Below are 22,964 nucleotides of genomic sequence, written 5' to 3'. Positions count from 1 at the left end.
CAATTCAGATCTATGCAGTGCATTCCTCCCACCAATCCACAGAACGGGCCTGTCTCCAGACAGGTCAACGGTGAGTCCCCAAAAAGGATACGAGGCTGGGAAAACAGGTCGACAAAGCAAGCGCAGAGACGTGGCCATGCTCGGTCTGTAAAAGGGATGGGTGTGGCACATGCTGGTGCGATCAGTCTGGCTCCATGGATCGGGCCCTTGATAGGTACATGCAGCAGTGCGTCCTCAGGGAGCGACCACTGGACTTGGATTCCGGAGACCTGGGTTATATTTCCAGCTCTACTGCTGGGTGACCTTGGGCAAGTCACTTCCCCTCCCCGGGCCTCTGTTTTCCCATCTGTAAAATGGGACTGACCTCCTTTGTAAAGCACTTTGAGAGGTACTGATGAAAAGAGCTAGGGATTAATATTATTACAGATCAGCTGAAAGGATGTTCCAAAGGAGGCCGCCACTCTCCTCAGTCACTAGGGACAGGCCAAGAAGTTACAAGCTCAAAGATGCAGCTGGCACGGTCTGGGAGGTGCTTGGAAAGACAGACTGGGCCAGGCTGAGACCAGACCCCAGTCTGACCAGGACGGTTTTGGGGGGGTGGAATTCTGCCCCTGTCCCAGCCCGGGAAGATGCGGATCACCCAGTTACATCTGTTCCAACCCAGCTGAGTCCTGAGTGCCACAAGCCAGCATGACACAAACACTCTCCCTCTTCGGTCATGTTAAAAATACACTTGCCAAAACGAACCTGTTTCAAGCAACACTTTCTCTGCAGAAAAACACCCCCACGTCACACTTTTAAAAATACCGGAGCAAAGCAAAGAGAAACCCTTCCCCACCCCCACCAGTTTAGTCATGAGACAGCTCACTCGTTCCCTAGCATTTCTTCAACTGATGGTGGTACCAGACTGGTAGTAGTGAAGACTGACTCACTGTGCGTCCCCCACGCAACCTCCCCCCAAAACACACACACTCCCCCAACCGATGGGCCTCGGCTCTTCTCTGGAGGGACCTGCTCTCGCAGGGAGAGGGAGTTCCGGCTGCCAACACGGGGGCCAATCAGCGTCAATTATCCGAGTGGGTTTTGTGATGGGGACATCTGTTCTGCTAAGAACTGGATTCAGATCCCATCCCCCTTCAATTCATTTACACGGGAAGCCCCAAATGGGCCACACATGGAAATGACTTTCAGTCACTGCTGAAATATAGAGACTAAAGGGTTTACACTTGACTGCTTAAGTGGGCCGAGCTACCCACCTAGCTGGACCCTGGTCCCCACTGTGGCTGGGCCCTTTGAACAGATATTAGAGGAAATCAGGCTTCTCTGGTTTTCCAATTCTCACCAAAACCAGCGAAATTCTGAACAGAGTTGGGGCCTGGCTGGAGCTGTGGGGATGAGAAGGCTGGCCAGCATGGAGGGGCGAGGGGCCCGGCTGAGGAAGGGCTAGCCGGAGTGGGGTGAACAGCCCACTAACCCTCACCCTGAGGTCCCTGCCTCATTCCTGTTTCCAGAATGACTCTGCTCCCCTCCCCAGGCCTCTGTGAGGTCACTGCCTCACCCTTGTATCCTGAGTAACGAAATGGGGATTTGAGTGAAATCTGATTTTCCCCCAAACCAATGGGGTCCTGCTCACCAATGCCTAGAACAACAGGTAGGTGACAGGCTCTGTGTCCCACTCCCAATCGTCTGCGGATACATACATGATGCCATACAGAGCTTAGGCCCTGTCTAGGAAAGCTGAGAAGGATCTGACCTGGAGCCTGCTGAGAACCAGCAATGGAGGGGCAGGGATGGCAAACCTGTTATAGTCCCGGGCAACCAGGAGCAGATTCTCACGGAGGTTTCGCAGATCCTCCTTCCTATCATAAACTTCCACCACGTAGTGGGGTATCTCAAAGAGCAGCCTCTCCCAGTAATGGATTTCCACAAATAATTTCAGCAAGTCCCTGCAAAAGAAAGCACAGGAAAGCCAGCTGTTGTGAAAAGTCTGTCTCACCCAGCACCAGCCTGCAGCAGCCACGGAGGCTGCCCTGCGCAGAAGAGAGTGGCAGGCCAGTCCCGCTTACTTGTCAAAATTAATGTCCAGCATGCCACTCTTCTCAGTGCTGAGAATCAGGAGGGGGGTGTCCAGGCGTTTCAGGCTGTCTTTGTCCAGGGTTTGCGTCCACTCCTGGAAGGTCTTCCTCTCAATCTCGTCCATGGCCTGGACAAGCAGCTGATAGGCCTGAAAGCTCTCTTCCCCGGTCCCAATGTGGGGCATGAAGTGGGCATTGGAAAGACACTGCAAGGCAGACGGAGAACTCCAGCCAGTGTTTTTACTTGCACTGGGGAGGAACTGGGGGGAGCACATTTTGCATAGGAGGGACAGAGGACATTAGCTAGGAAGAGGGTTAATGGGGGCAGATACTGCACCGCAATCCTGACTAGCAGCCTTACTCCTCCCCACTGCTATTCCAGTCCTGAAATCCACTCAGCTCCGCTGATGTCCCTCATTCCTGACACTCACTGCCCCCACCCCCCTGCTACTGCAACTCTGGACAACACACACAGACACAAACACCTAACTCTGCTGATGCCTCTCAGTCCCCACTCACAGCCCCTTGCTGTCCCAGCCCTGCACTCCCCAAACACGGCTAGGTCATTAGCTGACTGCTTGGTGAACAAGTGAAATCCGAAGATAAAATTCTCACTGGACATTCAGCTCTTTCAGACCAGCGCGATAAAGAAACCAACGCACGCACACATGGAGCCGTTCGTTCATCCAACAAAACAAACAGCATTAGGGCAACCAAAAGCAATTGACGGGTGAGCAGCAGGGCTGAATCAGAGCTGTGCTTGGAGGTGTCCTCTTTCAGAGGAGATGCAAAATGAGAGTTGTGACCCTGGAGTTCTCCCTACTCAAGCTCCCTGCCCACCCCCTCTCGCCCTGCTTGTTCCCCTCTTCCTCACTGGACTCTCAAGGGGTAACAGAAGAAACTGAGGAAGGTGGAGGCTGCATGACCCCTATATAACTACAGCCCCAATTGGGATGCCCCAAGGAAGTGTTCTTGAGGCCCCAGCCGTCTCTACTCGCTAGGGAGTTCCAACGCTGTGCAGAGCCCAGCACAGAAGCGGGAATATGTAGAGGGCACTGGGTAGAAAAGTGATGTCCTGGCCAAATGCCAGCCTCAGTGACTCCTACTGTAATTTCAGCCAGCCAAGGGCTTCTCCTTTGCGTCCTGTTTTAAACTGCTGAGCAGCAATACTGTTGAACAGCGGTTGTGTCCCACGCCAGGGGCAGCTGCATGTCAGTGCTGGGTTAGCTACCCCTGTGCAACACTGGTGTGTGGCTGGCAAACTCCTGCAATGCTCCACCCCAGGGGAAACTGCCTTTCCATGGTGTGTTAAGTGATCATTGCAAGTCTATAGCTTGTAAAGTGCTTTGAGATCCTTCAAAATGAGAAATAGGAGCAGGAGGTATTTCTACAATCAGTTCCTGCGTACCCACCAGAGCGACGTGCTGGGGCTGGTGCAGCCCGTGATTGTATGACTAACCCCTAATGCAGGGCAGAGAGACATGAGCCATGAGGTGTTTGCCAGGCAGAAGAGAGGTGAGCCCCAGAATGCCGAGCCCTGGGCTGGGCAGGTAGGAAAGGCAGAGGTGATTTTCAGACCTAGATTTGGCAGTTGCAAGCCTGCACATACTGGAAGTTTTGTGATTGATGCTGGAAATGCTGTTTTGTTGTTACACAACGTAGAATTAAACCTGTCAAAGGAACTCACTGACAGAGAATGTTATTGAGGCAAAGAGTCAAAAACAGATGAGGTAGTTAGATGAATAAAAACAACATCTGCCACGACAATTGCTTGGGCAGAAATTCCAAGTCTTCAAGATACCAGGAGGAAGGGGGTCCCCGGCGGAGTGTCAGGATGGCTTCAAACATACATGTGTCTGTGCCCACACACGCACTCCCCCAAGCAACACAGGATAGTGCTGGCCTGAAACGGGGTGGCATGTTACTCCTGGAAGCAGTAGGTGTTGGCCCCTGTCGGAGGCAGGGATATCCGACGAGATGAACCATTTGTCTGGGTCGGTGCTGTGTGAAGGCAGGGATACCACACTACACAGACCAGTGATCTGACCCGATGCATCAGGAAGGCAGGGCTACTGGGCGAGATGGGTACATTGGTCTAACTAGTGCCCAGGAGTCGGCTGGGTTGTCAGTCCTGCCCTCTCTCTCTGACAGGCAGACTTTGGGGTGAAGGAGCTTTCTTATGTCTCTCCAAGAGCCACTCTGCAGCTGACTATGGGGCAGTGCTAACAGGCTCCCAAGGAGAGCTCTGTCCCATTCGACAGAGATAGAAAGGGCCCCTGACGTGGCGGCATGAGACAGGGAGAGATGGACGCTGGAACAGGGTCTTGCCATGGATGTGGGATACTCACCTTTAGGGGTCTGTCGATGCGCCGGTGCAGAGCCCGCAGCCAGTGCGCCAGGCCCGCATAATGGCACATGTGTGCCGGCAGGAATGGCAGCTTCTTGCTCAGCTCTTTGTTGACCAGGGCGAGCTCTCTGTTGAACAGCATGTAGACATCCACGGCTTTCTTGTCAAAGGTGCGCTTGATGGCCTAGGGGAGGAAAGAGGCCAGCTGAGCCCATGCAATGCAGCAGCTGCACCAGCAACCCACTGCCCATCCAGGGGCTGGTCTCCCCACTTCATCTGGGGGATACTCGTTGGCATAACCTGGGGGCTGTCAACACCCCCGTACTGCCCAGCTAACCAGTCTGGGAGCAGCCCTCCCACAGCTCACAACAAGCCAGTCTAGGAGCATGTACCCCTGACTGCCATGTCTGAGAACTGCCCCCACTCAGAACCACCTGGTCCAGAGGCTGTTCCCCACTGACACCCCAATCTTGGAGCTGCCCCTTGCTCCCCCATTCCAGGAGCTTCCAAATTTCCCAGCTATCCAGACAATAGCTGGCTAGGAGTTTGGCATCTATGTCTGGAAAGGTTAATGGTCTTCGGGACACGCTGCTCTGACAGGGTCCTGCCCCGCTGCCCTGGCACCAGCCCCGTACCTCTCGTGTGGACAGGTGATGGAAGATGTCCTGGATCTCCACGCCACGCTCCACATCCCTTACAGTCTCGAAGGCTGAGGTGATCAGGTTTTGGGTCATCACCTCCAGGTCTTTGACACCAGAGCGGAAACTGTGTCACAGGGCGGTGGGGGTTTGCAGCGAGAAGGGAAGAGGTGTTGTGGGACAGCAAACAGAGGCACAAACTCGCCACCACCTTGCTGGGACAACACTACTGGCTAGGAGCAGGAAGCCCCAATTGGCCAGGACTTAGTGACAGCTCTTGTATCCCCCACACACACCCCTCAACAGGCCATGTCTCCATGTTTCCAACCATGCCTACCACTCACACAGTCTCCCCTCTTCCTGGAAGCTGACAGCAGGGAACAAGAGGGACAGTCACCCCCTGCAACATACCACCCCCACCCAGGAGTTGACTCTCTCCACTCTCATTCACCATCCCTTGCACTGTGACAGCAGATCCATCTGTAACCTCCTGCCCTCTCTACCTGACAATAAGGAGGGAGTGCCTCTGTGACACAGAGCTGATTGCACAGCCCCTTTCTTCCACTGCTGGCCCCGGGGGTAGGAAATGGGGGCCAATCCATCACTGCCAGCTCAGGTCCCTGCCAATGCTCATAGTCCAGGCCTGACCCATGCAGCTGGCACCATCCTTAGCAGTCTCAGCAGAGGAAGGGAGCATACTGGGCTGACACCTATGCCCAGCTGTCAGCGGGGGAAGACTCTGCCACCAGGCCCTGCGAGCAGAGGGCCCTTCTCACCGGTTAAAATCCTCATGCCAGAATGTGTTCTTCACGTCCAGGATCCCACCCTTCATGTTCCGCAGGGTGTGCAGGTGCTTCTGAAAGGTCTCCTCTATCTCCAGCAGGTTCCGGGTCATCTGGGGACCCCGGTGCCCAAAGAAACAGGGCAGTGGGGTCTGCTTCCCATCCTCCCAGCGGGCAAAGTGCTGCTGGCAGTCGCAAACCTATTGGCCAGTGCACCGCAGCGTTATTGGGTTTCTCTTCCCATTGCTCTGCGTGAATCCCACCCTCAACCCTATTGACCGGCTGCCTCAGCGGACACATTTCTAGGCTGTGGGAGCACTTAGTGGCCGCTGGGAGATGTAGTTCAACCCCGCCCCATCTTGGCAGGGCAGCCACCCACCCTGAGGTTGTTATTGTTATCTGTATAATAAGACCCCAGGGCTGTCACCCGTCTGTGTGTTGAGTCAGTGAGGAGGGATGCAAACACCTACAAGCATGCTTGGGGGCTCTTTCTGGTCAGAATATCGCCAGGTTCAGTCATCACTGGGTTTTGCCATCTGTTATCGCCCAATTTTTAAGGTCCCAGCTATTCTGACTTTACGAATTACACCCACACAAAGCAAGGCATGTATCTACGCCATGCCAGGAGTCCATGGTATCAGAGGTAACTCAACCAAACATCTGTCAGGGAAGGTCTAGTTATTACATACTCCCACCTTGAGTGCAGGGGACCGGCCTAGAGGACCTCTCCAAGTCCCTTCCAGTCCTACGATTCTATGATTCAACCACCATCCTTACTTTACAGCTGATTTGCATGCAACAATTTAATTGGCTGTATTGAGACACATGGTGGATTACTTGGCCCAACTGCCACACCCAGGTGACAGCACGGGCTTTTAGCTACTCATTTACTGGTCCTGCCCTAGCACCTAGGACCCCATTGTGCTTAGGTGCTGTGCAGCCACAGAACAAAAAAAGACAGTCCCTGTCCCAAAGATCTTACAGTGGAAAGTCACAGGCCTGGTCTTCACTAGGAAATTAGGTGAATAGGTCACTCAGAGGTGTGAAAAACCACACCTCTGAGCACCAGAATTAAACCGACCTGAGCCCAGTGTAGACAGAATTCTCCCTTCCACCTAGCTACCAGCTCTCCGTGAGGGGGCGTGCCTGCACCCACTGGAGAAGCCCTCCCATCAGCGTAGGTAGCACACCTGCCAAGTTTGACGTGTAGACAAGCGCACAGCTGACCTGGGGCTGCCTGCACCCCAGCAGCCTGGGTCTGCAGAACAGTGCCGGAGCCCTGACTGCACACAGGGCAGCATGGCATGATGTGACGACGTTGCATGCATTGCGGGGAAGGAGCATCTGCCAGTTCTCCACACATCGCCGCCAGAATGGGGCACTGTAACGAAATCTACCTGGAGCGGCAGGGACGATCAGCTGATGCAGAAGGCTGCGTTCCCACCTCCACCCAGGGCTGTCTACCTCCTTGGTGGGGCTCCCCACTGTCACATAGGGCTGTGTACCACCCGCGCAGCTCCCCACAGCACACTGGGCTGAACGCTACTGTGCTTTCGGTGTGGGGAGTGTTTGATGCCAGGCACTGAGCTGTTAACGATCACTACACAGCACCTGCTACTTGTCTCAGGCACGGTACAAAACGCTGAGCACCAAACTGCTCTGTCGTGGAAACAGATGGATTTGTCCTGGTGCACCTGAGAGCAGCCGTTGGCGCGAAGTAAATGAACACCAATAATTGTGAGAGGAGGCTGCATCTCAGCCTCACAACGATGCCAGGGTGCCAATGCTGCAGTGAGAGTATCATCCCGCAGGGCAAGGCCAGGCCATGTCCTAGTCCTGTCACTGCGAAGGGGGAATCACGTGCCACTTCCACGTACCTCCAGGAGGTCTTTGCAGCGCTGAACAAAGGCATCCACTTGGGCAAAGATGCTAGTCTGGTCCAGGACCCAGCCTTTCCCGGAGAGCCTGTTAGAAGTGCGGAAGGAGAAAATGTTTGTCATGCCCAACGGCCGCCTCAGAGGCAGGCACTGAGATGGGGAGTAGACTCTCCTAGGTGGGCATGTTAGCTCCGTTGCTTCGCAGAGTCAGCCGCATGTTTATCATCCAGGCCTTGCAGAAAAGGTAGAGCACCGCTCTGGGGACAGAAGGGAGTGCCCTGCTGGCACAAGGGATAGGAACGTCACCCAGAGATTCCTTGCTCACAGACCTCAGGTTCTGGGGTCTCGGACATGAATCCCAGGACAGGATTTCACAAATGCACGCTATTTGAATTGAGGATCAGCCCCCAAAGGGCACATCAAGCCTGCAGACCGTCTCTCTGCTCCCTCTCCCAAGAGAGCCCCAGGAAAGACTGGAAGAGCTCACAGCCTTTGAGATGCCCCAGAATCTCTTCCCACTGACAGGGAGACAGGGCTGTAGGAAGACACGGGGGGGGATTATCCTATCCAGCAGCTCTGGGGAGATCACAGACCCTGAGAGCAAAGCTCAAGTACATAATCCCCACTCAGCTGTATTTGCCTGGCTAGCCCGTTAATGTCTTTGTCTTATAAAATATTGATCCAGCTCTACAAATCTGAATCTGAAGCAGACAAGTAACACTTAGACTTAATTGTCAAGGACCAGGCACCCACTTAAACCTGACATCCCTAATCATAATGATAGATTATGGTTTTTACAGCTCAGGAGAATCAGGGAAGGGAATCAGGCTGGAGCCAGGCAGAAGGGACTGGCTGGTTTAGGGGACTGGGACACAGGGCCTTTCCCATTCGGCTCACTGGTTCCACTCATTCCCATCTCCCAGCCACCGAGCATGTTCCAGTTTGTCCCTAGTGGGCTGGATGTCTCCGGCCCACCGTTTGGCAGTCTGGGCAAAGGTACCAAGAACTGAACAGGGCACACAGACCGAACTCCTTCCTCCTCCCCAGAGAGGTCTGACAGCAGGGCTGAAGCAGGGAGGGGGAAGACCATCCTGCCAATAGCCAGGTCGTCCCCATTTTGGGGCTATACAGAGGAGTAGCTAATCTGGGCTCTTTCACCAGCTGCTGCATTCCCTTTACATCCTCCCACTGGTTCTGCAGGGCACAGACGCTGAGCTGCCCCACTGCCCACCTGTTGTGCATCTGAGCTGCATACAGGTAACAATCCTTCCATGCGTTCATACACGAGATACAGTCGTGGAGAGACTGTCTGCTGGATACCACATAACCCTCAAAAATCCGGTCCAGGGAAATGTCTTGGCAACACATCTGGATAATTTTACTGCTCATCTAAGGAGAAAAGACTCAAGGGTCAGCACAGCTCTGCCTTGGCCTCTTAAAGTAAACAAAGACTGTTCCTGGGCAACAATTCTTAGCAATAGAGTCTAGCTCTCCATGAAGTTCAATGGCAACACACATCAGAGTGATAGGAAGAAATTATTTTGGGCAGAGGATAATTAACCTGAGGAACTTGCCGCCACCAGACATAACTGAGGCAGAGAGCTTGGTAAAGTTCAAGGCCAGAATAGTCCCTCAGTGGGCTTTATCGCATCCCAGCTCTAACCAAGTAGACCCCACTCTCCTCCCAGAGCTGGAAATAGAACCCAGGAGTCCTGACTCCCAGTCCACTGATCTAACCACTAAACCCAACTCCCCTCCCAGAGCCGGGGAGAGAACCCAGGAGTCCTGGCTCCCAGCCCCCCCTTGCTCTAACCCACTAGCCCCCCACCTTTCGGAAGAGGGCTGTGATTCTCTCTCTGGTATTGTAGTATGGGGAGTTGACCCATATGATGCGGACCAGGCTGATGAGGTGGGGAAGCTTGTCAGGGATGTCTTTGGGCCGCAGTGTAGACAGCTCCTGGAACGGCTCTTTCAGGATGGAAAGGAATCGGAGGTTCGATTGCGCTTGCTCAGACCCGTCCTGCAAAGCAATCACCAGGGGGAGAGAAGAAACTCAGACCCCAAAGTGAAAATCCAAGGGCTCATCTCATCCGGGTTTCTAGCAGGCAGTCTAATGCTGAGGAACAAGGTGACTCAGAGTCTATTAGGCTTCCTGTGAAAGCAGGACGCTCGGCCTGCAGGGCTCCAAGGCCCAGGTTAGACTCTCAAGGCCTTTTCGGTTCCTGCACCAAAGTAAAACTGCATTCCCTCACCGGGAATGCTCGAGGGGCATCGGCAGAGCCCCGGACTGGAACAGTAGCACTGCATGTACGGATTGGGGTTACTGTAGGGATCCCCTCCCTTTCATGAGCCCTGCAAGCCAACATTCGGCACAAGTTTTTACAACAGGGTGGCCAAAGGGGGACCCACTTCTCCCAGGGCTCCCTGCTCAGCCTTGCCCTGTCTCCACCCCTACCTGTATCTGTCTGGCAAGCCTTTGGAAGGGTGCCACATAGGAGGACTTGGAGAGCACCAGGATGGACTCGATGTGCGTCACTCCCTGCCTGCTGAGCTGTTTGCTGATCTCGGACAGGTCGGTGCAGCGGTTCCTCCAGAACTCAATCTCCTCCAGCGGCCCCGTGCTCTCCCTGCTCTCCACCGCCTCCTGCGCTCTCAGCACCTCCTTGATCTGGCGAGTCCAGTGGATCATGGAAGCTGGAACAAAAAGTCAGACAAGGCCAAAGGAGTTAGGGGTTTAGACATCGCTGATTTTAATGGGTACCAAATAGCTTTCAGGCTCTGGGCTTTAGTGTCCAGTCCTGCCTGACAGGGTGCGAGAAGCAGTCAAGGTTACTGGTTGAGGATTTTCCTCTCTCAGTTTCTCCGCACCGGCATGATAGGTACATTCCACCGCAGAGCATGTGGTGCTGAATAACGGCCCCGGTGGAATGTGGTTAGAGCAAAGGAATGGGGAGTCTGGACTCCGGGCTTCTGTTTGCAGCTCTGGGAGGGGAACGCAACCCGGTGATTAGAAACAGGGACTAAAATTCAGGACTCCTGCGTTCTAATCCACGTTAGCTCTCTGGCCTTCTGTTTCCCTCTCTGCGAATTGCAGGCAATGATATTTCCCTAATTCAGAGGCAGGTTGTGAAGCTAAATTTTTCATTAGTGTCAAGAATGTGGATCCAATATGATTCATAAATGCCCAGGGAGCAAAGCTGGGGGGGAGTGATATTCTAGTATCACTGTTGTGATCAAAACCAGACTGTAAAACAGATAGAAACTGCCTTAACCAGCTCCTCTACACCCCAGGTGCAGCTGCGGAAAGCTGAGCAGAGTGGTTTGAATTCCTGTGGCCCATGTTGGTCCCAAAGTTCCCCTCTGTAAGGTGCTGCTCTGTTGGCTTCCCGAATGACTTGCCATCCCTGCTCTTTAAGAGGAGACTTTGGCTGCTGTTTCCAGCCCACAAAAGCTTATGCCCAAATAAATTTCTTAGTCTCTAGGTGCCACAAGTCCTCCTCATTCTTTTTGCTGATACAGACTAACAGGGCTACCCCTCTGAAACCTTTAACAATGTTGTTACCTGTGTCTGTTAGTTCCTGAGTACATCACATCAAAGAGTGTTCTGGGATATCGCAAAGATGGGGGGACCTACATGGGTGAATCCCAGAGGAGATTCTCTGCACCCCAGGCAGAGATCCGAAAGTTGCCAGATACATTAGTGCACTGAACTAGGAAGTAACCCAAGCAACTGACCGGATGGCAGCAGAAGGAAAAAGTTTATCTGAACTCAATTAACTAAGCTTGTGGCTTCCCCCCTGCTCCACAGAATGGAAGATGCTAATAGTCACAATGCACCAATCTAAGAGTTAGGAGCACAGCATGAGAGCAGCAATCTCGGCACCAAATTATAGGTGTAAGATGATCATGCAGCCCAGCCATTAGAATAGCTAAGGACTTGATAACAGCTAAGAAGTAGCCTTAATGGAGACTACCCCAAGGTGTCCGATTGGATGTTTCACCCAGACACATATTGTCATGCATAATAGCTGGTCCTGCTAGGATTTTAGTGGGGACAATGCTGGGTTTTGTGGAACACACAGCCTGTTCATTATGGGCCATTCATGTCCACTCCTGAGCAATGGGAGGTTGATCATGCTTCAAAAGAAACCTGGGAAGGGGACACTTTTCAGGGACATATTTAACTTTTGTAAAAGGAAAAAAGGTTCTGTGAAACCTCAGATTAAACGTTTTCTTGATTTTTATAACATTAGCATTGAGATGGAATCAATGAGAAATCAGCCCCCTCTACCCGAACTCAATTCTTTCGACTAAAAGAAAGATGCAGGGTATCTCGGGACGCACATATCTGCAAATGGGGCCCACCTTGACCAGACAAGAAGTCCTGTTCACTTCCCTGGCACCACTTGCATTAGGAACAATAGCAGAATTTAGCCACGGACGAGCCAAGTCCTAGCATAGTTTTCGCTTTATTACTTGTAATCAAGAACTATTGCATAAATCATAGAATCAGAGAATATCAGGGTTGGAAGGGACCTCAATAATTCAGTCTACAGCTTTTTACTCATCCTGAGTGATCCATTCCATTGAATTTGCGTATACAGTAACAGAAGAATCAAACCAAGCCCCTCAAGCTCAGTATCCTGTCTCTGACAGGCCAATATCGGATGCTACAGAGGAAGATGCAAAAATCTCCCCATAGAGGAAGTTTCTGTGTCCTGAAACCTGAGATTGTGTAGCTCTCGTATATTTTTTATGCTTTTTAATGTAACTGTAGAGGTTCTCGTTAGCCATAGAAATGTCAAATCCTTTTTAAATTCAGCAAAACATAATGGACCCAATGAGCTACTGTGGCAGTGAGTTCCACAGTTGAATTACACGTTGTGTACGTACAGTGCCCAATAGGTTACTGCTCATTTTCACTGGATGTCTTTTCCCTCAGCATAGGCAGCGTCTGCACTACAACAGCGCAACTGCTGTGTCGTTGCCGTGACACGACAGATACTGTAGACAGGCCCTGATACAGAGCCAGGTAAAGCACTACATACAATGTACGTGAGGAAAGCTACGCCCACCCTAGATTGATCATCAAAACCCACGGAGATATACAATAAATGAGCCTGGCTGGCGTTACGGCCGCCTGCGGGTTGCTCGGGATAAGGGTGGAGGTACACGGGCTGTGGGAGGGAGGAAGATCAGGGCGAGAAGGGGAGCTGACGAGAGCCATGCAGATGGGGAGTGGAATCACTTAACTGCTTTTTTCTTGCTTTTTACAGTTTAGACTGGGGGGTTACACAGTCTAACAGCCAGTGCTGGAAGAGAACGGTTTTGTGGGAGACAGAGGGTGTACGTGCTCTCTTTATATAGCAGCTGCACCATTATAATTAACTGGACGTTAGTAATTATTATTAATTATTTCAATCAGAGTAGTGCCTACAGGCCCCCATCACAGTGCCATTGTTCTAGCTGCTGTATTTTTCCGTGTGTCGGGGGTAGCACTTGAGCCAGCAAATCTTCACATGTGAGTAAATATCCAAACGAAATAAATGGACTACTCGTGTGAATGAAGTGACGCGTGTAAAACTGAACACACATGGACTGGGGGCTTAGACTGTCGTTTCCTGGCTTTCCTCTAGGGCCCTGAGCCAGCAATCTGATCCGTGCAGAGAGACCTCTGTGCTCGGGTGGAGCCCCATTCATTTTACTGGGACGCCACACGGGCATAATTAGGGTGACAAATAGCAACTGTGAAAAAACGGGACGGGGGGGGGGAATAGGCGCCTATATAAGAAAAAGTCCCCAGAAACAGGACTGTCCCTTTAAAAACGGGACATCTGGTCACCCTAGGCATAATGGTAAGCTGATCCAATTGCAAGTGCAGTTCTGGTGCTTAATAAATAACCATCATGACCCAAGGATCCCTTGATGCCAACTGGCAGAGGGGTCCATAGGGGTACAGAGATCCCCTGGCTTCCCCACAGAATGTCAGGGAAGGTCTCTAATGAAAGCCTGCGTTGCACTGGCTGGCGTCACCACTGGGAGAGGTATGCATGGCAAATCTGTCAGGAGTTATGTACATATGCTTGAAAATTATGTTCTCTAGTCTTGTGAGTTAAAGGCAGGTCACCCAAAGGTAGCCTGCCTGGAGACACATTTCCCCCAGCAGGTAGGAGACACTTATCTCCTAGTGGGGCAGGGAGCATTGTGTATGAAACCAACAAGTGAAGTCGATTAGCATACTGGGTCAAATGCTAATGAAGAGCCAGTGGAGACTTGAGAAGGAAAGTAACAGGCAGATGTAAACAGTGTGGGGGAGACACCCTGTTCTTCAAGTGAAGATCAAAAGGTCTGGTTTAGTACAAAAGGGGTGCAGATAAACCCCAACTGAAGAAGTAAACTAACAGTGGGTTGGAGGCTTGGCTAAAAATTCTAGGAAGAGGGCTTGGGGTAAGCTACCCTCCAGGAAACAGGGGAATATCTCATAAATGTATGCACTGAAAGCTGTGTTATGGTTTTATATGTAACCATTAATTTCCAGTATTCCTACTTTCTCTCATTTCCATCTCTGTTCTTCGATCATAAATTTATTCTTGATTTCACGATAAACATATCTAAGTGGTGTGTGTGAAGCAGACTGGAGGTCCCGCGTTGACTATTCCAGGCTGGTGTGAGCGATTCCTTTAGGAGTAGCAAACCTGAGAGCTCTGTGAGCGTTCAGTGAACGGGTGCTGGGCACTCCAGAGGGATGCTCGGAGGACCGGACAGTTGGCGTGCGCCTACGGCTAACCTGTGTGGAGAGAGCGAGGCCTATGGGGGCCCGGAAGGTGGACCGCTGATGGAGATCAAAGGCATTTGATCTGCTCTCTTTGGGTGATCTTTTTCAAGTGCTCCCCAATTTTTCTAGCTTTACCAACCCTTCCCCCCACACCGTTCTGGCTGGGGACCAGTCAGGCATCCCTTTGCCACAAGTCAAACCCAGAAAAGATATTTTAACAGCACAGGTCATGAATAAACACAGCACTTTCCCCTCCCAGTCTCGCCCACATGGCAGGGCCTGGACTGACCCTGATCAGCCTCACATCCTCCAAGGTCATGAAATCAAGGCCCTCTTTATGCCCTGATTCCCCAGAGAGGTACCCGAGGACAGTGCAGCGAGTGCGTCCCCAGTTTCTGGGGAATGCAGAGTCCCGCCACTGAGCCGCCCCGGCTGGTCTTACCTCTGCTTACAGTTTTTACTGCCTGGTGGTTGCCAGCTCCTTGAAGAATATCTGAACTGAAAGCAATAACCCTGCAAAAGGATTCTCCGTGCTCCTCAGGCCCCAACAAGCCTCTCAGAGATTGGGAATGATGGATGCAGCTCATATGCTGCTGGAGGTTAATTCACTTAGACTCTGCGCACTGCGATTCTCCCCAGCTCCTCTGTCAAGTTTATCCCCCCGACCAGCCACTTTCCCATTACACTGATCTGGTTATTGCTCCACTCTCCCAGGCCACGTGGCATTATGGCCCCCAAAGAGCCAGGCTGGGGCGTTACTCACTTTCCAGTCTCTGAACCAGTGCTTTGTCCTTCACGACCACTTCAGGCTTCATGGTCAGGGCTTCAATAGGGATGTAGAGAACCGTGCGGCCCTTCATTTTTGAACGTGTATCTGGAGAAGGGAGAGACAGATGGAGCTGCTAGTACACAGTCAAATCCTCTCTCCTGCACTGGGTTTGGGGCTGGAGCGGGGAGGAAAAGAGAAGTCTTTTTTCTCTGATTTTATTTTCGCAGAGGAGTCGGAGAATGGCACATGGGGCCTTTCACCTCTCGGGACCAGCTCCAGTCAGGGCCCAGGTCAGGGAACACTGGCTGGCTCAAGGAGGGTCAGTGAATGGGATACGAAGCCTTTCACCACTAAGGACCAATTCCACCCTGCCCCTCGGTCAGTGGTGACAAAGATAAAGCAGGTGAGGTAGTACCTTTGGCTCTGGGGAGCTCAAAAGCTTGTCTCTTTCCCCATCAGAAAGACCTGTTGTTTGGTCCAACAAAAGACATTACTTCACCCACCTTGTGTCTCTCATATGCCGGGACCAACACAGCTACAACACTGCAAACAACAGTGGTGCCAAAGTCATTCTCCTCTGAAGGCTGGAAATCATTAAAATAGCGCTGTGCAAAATCCACCCGAGCACCCCATTTTGTACTGTGGACGTCACAGAGTCTCCGGAAAGGAGAGCACAGAGCAACCCAACAAGAACTTGTGTAACAAGAAACTGGCCAGGTACCGACGTCCTGGTGGAGAGAACCAGAGGGCAGCACTGCGAGGCAGCTCAGGGGGAGAGGTGTTATTCACTCTACCTGTGAGAGAGGTCATGAAGTGGTATATTTCCGAGAAGAATTCGTTCTTGATGCTCTCGGGCCAATTGGTGTTGCGGAAGAGGCGGGGGAGGAAGACACTATTGAGAATTCGCATGAGGGAATCAATGTAGGGTCTCCGGACGGTGCCAAATTGCACTGTCTTCTGGAAATTCTCTGCGGTGATCTCTGCATTCTCATGGCGGATGAAATAGGTAAGTTGTTTCTGCTCCTGCAAGGGGCAGCCAATGACAGGGTGAGGTTAATTAGCAGCAGGCTTTGCCCCCTCACTGTATCTATGGGCAATGTGTGTTGTTCCCACACCCAATACGTGGAGTTAAAGCAATGGGCCGTAGGTTTGAAGCATAATCAAAGCAAGGAAATTACAGTCATGAACAAGATATGACAGGGATAAGCTGGCCTGGCTTCTGTAAAGGAAAAGTGCACCTCTCTTACCTGTTAGAATTCCCTGAGCATTTCAGCCAAAGAGTGAATAAAGGAGAATTGGCTGACATCATTTATTTAGTATTTCAAAAAGCTTCAGGCAAAATCCTTCCCAAAAGGCTTTTAAGGAAACTAAAGCCCGGAGCCTGCAAACATTTATGTGTACGCTTAATTTTACGAATGTGATGAGCATGCCATTGAAGGCACCATGCTGAACCACCAGGGTCCCTTCCCCCTCAACATCCCCTGCAGCACAGCGCCCCCTAGTGCTGGGGCATTAGGATCAGCAATAACTCATAGGGGAGAATGTCCCCAAGCACCAACTAGTCCCAAACCTGGTTAGCTCATGAGGCCAATAGGATGACAGCACAAACTGGTATGACTGCAGCCCCTCCACGGGAACTCTTGTAGGATCTAGGCAGCACAGTGCCAAACAAACCTGATATGGCATGGTCTGCTCAACCTTCAGTCCAGCAAACTCATCTATGTAGACGACGAGCAATTGCTTACTGACATCCTTCAGAAAGAGATCCAGGGTTGCAGCATGCTCCTCTGTCCACATGTCATCCCTTAGGCCACTCAGGACCACCCGGCTGCGGATGCAGGGTTTCTGGGGAAAGAGGACAGGACAGCAACAGCTTTAGCAAAGCCGAGGAGAGATGGGACAGTGGTTTCTGTGAGGTGAACACCTGCTTCTCTCGGAACGGGACTGAAACATACAGACACTGCCTTCCCAACCCATTTCACACAGGGGGCCTGAGAATGGCCATCAGATGGGAGCGGATTCTCCTCCACACCAACCTGCACTGAACTGGGATTGGATACCAGAAAGTGAAAGCCTCCTGATCTCATTACAAATCCTTGTTAGCCAATCGCTGTCCCCTGAGGCCCCTCAGGAATGTATAGGAGAGGCTAATTTGTCAATGTAGTTGAAAGACAAACAAAGCTTCCATAGCTTTCTGGGCTAGGCTGTTAGGCAACCTGATCCCTGTTGAGGAGGAGAAGGTAAGAAACAATAAAGAGCCGAAATGTAAGGAATGAAAGAAGCAAATTTGGAGTTGGGCAGAGCAGCTGTTTGGGTTTGGAAGGGTTTTTTTAGAACAAGCATTAAGCCTTGTCTCCATTTCTCATTCCCAGGAGCATCTAAAGAAAACTTGGAAATTAGGATCAAATTAAGGTAACATCTGGCATGAAAGTTTAGAGCCAGATGTTACCTGCATTAATGTGACAAAACTCTATTCAGTGCCATGCAGGCACCTTCCTCCCTTCTGTCCTTTCTGTTTCTGGGCTCTGAGTGAAGAGCCATCAGGGCTGGGAGGTGCCGGATGGCAGGTAAAAACTGGAACACAGTTCAGAAAAGGCATCCCCTCCCCTCTGTGTGACTGATCTGAGAGGGGAGGATGGATTAATGTTCCTTGCCAGTAATCATCATCAGAATCACTTATGGTGCCATCGAATCTGTAAGAGCTTTGCAGCGTGAAATGCAACACTCAGAAGGGGGACGAGGCAGCCATTTCACCATTCCACAGGGAGTTTAAAACAGAAAATTAAGGTGGATTCCACATCCAACTGCAATGGCAGCAGGGAATTTTGAGAGGTAAAATGGGATCACCTGAGCTGGAAGCTGGCCAGGACATCAAGATAACATATTAGTAGTTCCATGTATAGGAAAGTCTTGTATTTGACGGCCTTCCTTTCTCACCCCAGCCCCATCATGGAGGCTGCATCATCCTTTGTGATATTACGGAAAGGGAATGTCAAACTTGCACAGCTACCCAAGCACAGCATGGGTGACACAATGGCCCACAAAGGACATTGGGGACCTCTGACCTACCAGATCCACCTCTTTTTCCTCTGGGATGATGACTGCACCCACGTCTGCCTCACCTTCTCCCCCGCCATCACAAGATCCGAGAGCACTGACTCCTTGGAGAAGACAAAATGTAAAGACACAAAAAATAAGGGGCTCTTCTCTGAGCCTTAACACTTTCCCCCTCCTTTAATGACTAGTGAGTTTAGTACGAGTGGAAGGTGTCAGCTAGACAGCCCCTGGAGAATGAATCATAGAAATGTAGGACTGGAAGAGACCTCATCAGGTCATCTAAGTCCAGTCCTCTGCATTGAGGCAGGACTAAGTATTATTCCAGACCACCTATTCCAGGCGGTTGTCTAATCTGTTGTTAAAAACCTCCAATGACAGAGTTTTATTTACCAATAAATTCCCTTGGTAATTTGCTTCAGTGCTTAACTAGGAAAAATTTCCTAACTGGAAGGGTAATTTCCCTTGCTACAGTTTAAGCCCATTGCTTCTTCTCCTGTCCTCAGTGGATAAGGAGAACCATTTATCACCCTCCTCTTTATAACCACCCTTGATGTAGATGAAGCCCCCTCTCAGTCTTCTCTGCTCCAGACTAAACAAACCTGTTTTTTTTTTCATTTCCCCTCAGAGGCCATGTTTTCTAGACCTTTCATCATTTTTGTTGCTCTCCTCTGAACGCTCTCCAGTTTGTCCACATCTTTCCCAAAGTTTGGTGCCCAGAACTGCAGCTGAGGCCTTATCAGTGCTGACTATAGTGGAAGAATTAATTCTCACACCTTGCTTACAATACTCCTGCTAATACACCCCAGAGTGAGGTTTGCTTTTTTTTTTTTTGCAACAATGCTACCTTGCTAACTCATATTTAGCTTGTGATCCCCTATAACCGTAGATCCTTTTCCGCAGTACTCCTTCCTAGGCAGTCATTTCCCATTTTGTATTTGTGCAATTGATTATTCCTTCCTAAGTACAGTACTTGCATTTGTCCTTACTGAATTTCTTCCTATTTATTTCAGACCATTTCTCTAGCTTGTCAAGATCATTTTGAATTCTAATTCCGTCCTCCAAAGTGTTTGCAACCCCTCCCAGCTGGGTATCATCTACAAACCTTATAAGTGTACTCTGTGCCATTCCCAAATCACTTATAAAGATATTGAACAGAAGACAGAGGACAGATCCATCCCACTTGATTTCCCCGGCCAGCTTGACTGTGAACCATTGATAACTACTCTCTGAGTATGGTTTTCCCACCTTGCAGTAGGTTCAGCTAGGCTATATTTCCCTAGTTTGCTTATGACAAAGTCATGAGAATCAAAAATCTTACGAAAGCCAAGATGTATCACATCTACTGCTCCCGCCACTCCCATCCACCAGGCTTTTTACCCAGTCCAAGAAGGATATTCTCTCTGTGTATCCCCAGAGCTGGAGGCAAAGAAAGCTTATGTCCCCTCTCCAAAGAGCTTTACCCTGCCCTCCCTGTGAAGGTGCAATGAGGATGTCTATTAGTGCTAGTTGCGATGAGGTTTTACCCGTGTGGCCGGCACTAGTAACTGGACTCAGTCTCCTACATAATTTCACACAGGGGCCCCAGAAGGGTTGCCAGATGGGAGCAATCCGTCGCTACTGACCCACCTTGGAAATGGTGCCTTCGAGCTGAAAGCCTCTGTATCCTATTCCCCGACCTTGTGAAGCAACCCATCCACCCTGACCTCAGGCCAAATTGGAACCAGTGCTCTAGATACAAAAGGCCCAGTGTCCCATTCCCTGAGCCAGCCAGCCAGTCCCCACCGACCTGAAGGCAAACTGGCACTGGTGCCCTAGATATGAAAGTCCCCGTTATCCCATTCCCCAAACCTTTGAGCTAACAGTAAACCCTGAGCACAACAAAACAGCTTCATTAGTACAGACTATTCCATTGTCGCTGCACATGGAAAGGGAGATGAGGAAAAGGAAACTGGGCTGTAAGAAGAGATGAAGGCTCATGGATTTTGGAGCACTTTGTAACACGGGTTCCTAAAGCACCGTGAGCCTCCCTCGATCCGAGTGACAAGGGACTAACACATTCGGTTACGGAAGCGTGACATACGGCTAAATGTTTCTGTTCCTGCACGTCGGCACTACGAATGCGACACCCAGCAGAGAGGAACCTTGGGGACACTTACAATGTTGTCATGAAGCATGACAAATTAACCATCCAGCTGAAACAGAAACTCTCCAATATCAACTCTTTAAATTAACTGTCCCCCACCCCCACCCCCTGCTCCTCAAATCAAACGCAGTGGGACATGCCACTGCCCATAGCGAGTCATCATTTGTATTTCAATTACACCAGCATCCAGAATGAGGCACCCTCTGCTCATAGCGAGGGAATGAAGAACAGTCGCCTTCTGATTGGCCATGAATACTTTTCTTTAATGTGAAACTGTTAACAAGCGAATTTATGGGTTGGTGAAAGGTGCCAGCTTGGCGTTCCCCAGACATGGAGTTCTTCATTTATCACTGGGCAGCAGCGGAGTAAACTTTCCCCCCCAGTTCGTACACTGTCCACATCAGTGTGCCTCAGTTAGGGGAATTCCTTGTAGGGGACGACAAGAGTTTAGTCTACATGGGCTAGATTTTAAAGGTATTTGGGCTAGATTTTAAAGGTATTTAAATCTAACTCACATTGATTTAAAGTCAGTGCCTATAGCCCATTTGGCCTCTGCCAAGGCTGCCAGCACCAGAGCAGATGGTGGTGATAATCGTAATGTGGAACTGGCCTGAATTCATTTCACAAGTGGGCAATCGAATGGCATCAGGTAGGTATGAATTCCAACCATTGACCCACGCCAGTTCTACACCCATGACCCAGAGGTGGAAGAGTCCAATCTCCATCCCGCCCCCACCATGAGCCAGCCAGTCCCCACGCTTTCGCATTTTGCGATCATGTTTAAAAGTTGCTTTGGAATTTCTCTCAATTTGAACACCACTGGAGAGATCCAAAACAATGAGTTAGGCTGCTACAGGACTATCACACTAGCAGATACTTCACTAGAGCAACATGTGCAAAGCTGAATCTGATTTCAACAAATTCAGAATCAGTGACCATAAACCAGATATGGAAACCGGGAGACACGCTTCAAAGCTAGAGAGAAGTGACAGTGCAGCCAACGTGACACAGAAGGAGAGACTGAGAGAGAAAGACTTCCTACTGCGGTGTCTGTACCAGAGAAATTTCCTCAAACTATCAGGAATCACACAAGACTTTTCATCCCAAAGCTGGAGCAGCTTTCCACTAGCCCAGGACTGAACTGCAGTGGCAAACGGACACAGGATAAAAGCCCTAACCCGGTGTGATGCCCCCTCCTGGGTAGCTGGTATCTGCCTCGGAGACAGACTTGACAGCCATTCGTTCCCTTTTACACTTTGGCAATACTCTGTATATAGCTTGTCATGCCAATAAAGCCCTACTGAATTGAAAAAAGCACAGTTTGGTGATCTACCCTCTGCCCAGCATCTCTCTTCCGCCTGCTCCGCTGCCACCCAATGGCCAGCTCATTGCTGAGTGGTGGCAATGCCACCTGACCAGCAGCTCCCCACTTCTCTCCCCCTCACCTCGTCTCCTGCTGCTGCTGCTTTAGAAACAGCACAGCTTATTAGTGGATAATGAAGGGACGGAGCCAGCACATGCAATGGGGCGGGGCTTGCAGGAGGACAGGCCGCCCTGGATTCTATAATGAACTGCTGAGTGTGCCACCGGATGGACTCGAATGATTCACACATGCTTCTTAGCCCCTGCGCTGCTAGGAGCTGAGGGAGAGTCTCCTTTCGCCCAAGTGCTACGGCCTGAGCTTCTGCAGCAGGAGAAACTCTGGGTACGTCTTCCCTGCAATTGGGACAACACACATAGGCATACCCAAGCTAGCTTGGATGGAACTAGCTTGCTACAAATAGCAGTGTAACTGCTGCAGCATGGCCAGCAGCATGGGGCTAGCTGCCTGCATCTGTGCCTAGGGGCCAGGCCGGGACTGTCCTCAGCCAGCTAGCCCACACTGCTGCAACTACACTGCTAGTCTTAGCAAGCCAACTCAACTGAAGCCAGCTTGGATATGCCGACACATGCCGCCATCGCCCCTCCTGACTGCTGTGCGCACACATCCCACGTTCTAGCTCCACCTCTGCTGGGCGGCTCTGAGCCACCACTGTGCACAGCGCAGGACCTCCTGGCGGGCACTAGCCATCACATGTTCAAACGCAGGCGCCTCTAATACTCGTGGCCCCATTTTAGAAATTCGGACCCCGATCTTCAGAGGTGCCGAGCAGCCCCAGCTCCTAATGGCGCTCGCGGGAGTCGTGGGTTCTCTGAAGCTCAGAAAATCAGGCCCAGGGTGTCCCAATATAAGAACCCAAAAAACAGAGTGGCCGGCTCTAAAGGGATTTGTTACCGTGAATGGCTAGCCAGACAAGGTGGGTGAGGCAATATTTGACCAACTTCTGATGGTGGGAGCGACCTGGGACAGACACGGCTATAACAACTCTGCACACAACAACGGCCAGAGAGACAGACGGGCCAGGGGAGACAGCTGCCAACAGGGGAGGTCTACATCTGGCCCTGATGACTCAGCGTATGTCAAGAGGGACCAGCAGGCGGTCAGGCCAGGCCTGGGTGCT

General features: G+C 51.0%; 1 protein-coding gene across 5 annotated transcripts in view; it reads right to left on the bottom strand.

Annotated features, from left to right (window-relative positions):
* The window catches only part of DNAH2 (dynein axonemal heavy chain 2), a 110,854-nt gene that overhangs the window by 82,913 nt on the left and 4,977 nt on the right, over positions 1–22,964 (bottom strand). For 4 of the 5 annotated variants that reach the window (XR_014709804.1, XM_084616232.1, XM_084616233.1 and 1 more), the window contains exons 3-15: positions 18,333–18,424; positions 16,938–17,108; positions 16,058–16,286; positions 15,258–15,368; positions 10,175–10,413; positions 9,548–9,739; positions 8,951–9,108; positions 7,720–7,807; positions 5,837–6,042; positions 5,058–5,187; positions 4,424–4,606; positions 2,067–2,281; positions 1,800–1,946 (exon numbers count right to left, since the gene is read on the bottom strand). Coding sequence is in view for 4 of the 5 variants with exons in the window: in XM_084616232.1 (XP_084472358.1) it covers positions 1,800–1,946; positions 2,067–2,281; positions 4,424–4,606; positions 5,058–5,187; positions 5,837–6,042; positions 7,720–7,807; positions 8,951–9,108; positions 9,548–9,739; positions 10,175–10,413; positions 15,258–15,368; positions 16,058–16,286; positions 16,938–17,108; positions 18,333–18,424 (2,161 nt within the window). In the remaining variant the exon portion in view is untranslated. Of the gene's footprint in view, positions 1–1,799; positions 1,947–2,066; positions 2,282–4,423; positions 4,607–5,057; positions 5,188–5,836; positions 6,043–7,719; positions 7,808–8,950; positions 9,109–9,547; positions 9,740–10,174; positions 10,414–15,257; positions 15,369–16,057; positions 16,287–16,937; positions 17,109–18,332; positions 18,425–22,964 lie in introns of those variants that run through there. The other variant, XM_084616235.1, reaches the window with a different exon arrangement.

Source organism: Lepidochelys olivacea, assembly GCF_965140295.1.
Source record: "Lepidochelys olivacea isolate rLepOli2 genome assembly, chromosome: 28".
Lineage (NCBI taxonomy): Eukaryota > Metazoa > Chordata > Testudines > Cheloniidae > Lepidochelys > Lepidochelys olivacea.
This window is presented reverse-complemented; position numbering and strand designations above follow the sequence as displayed.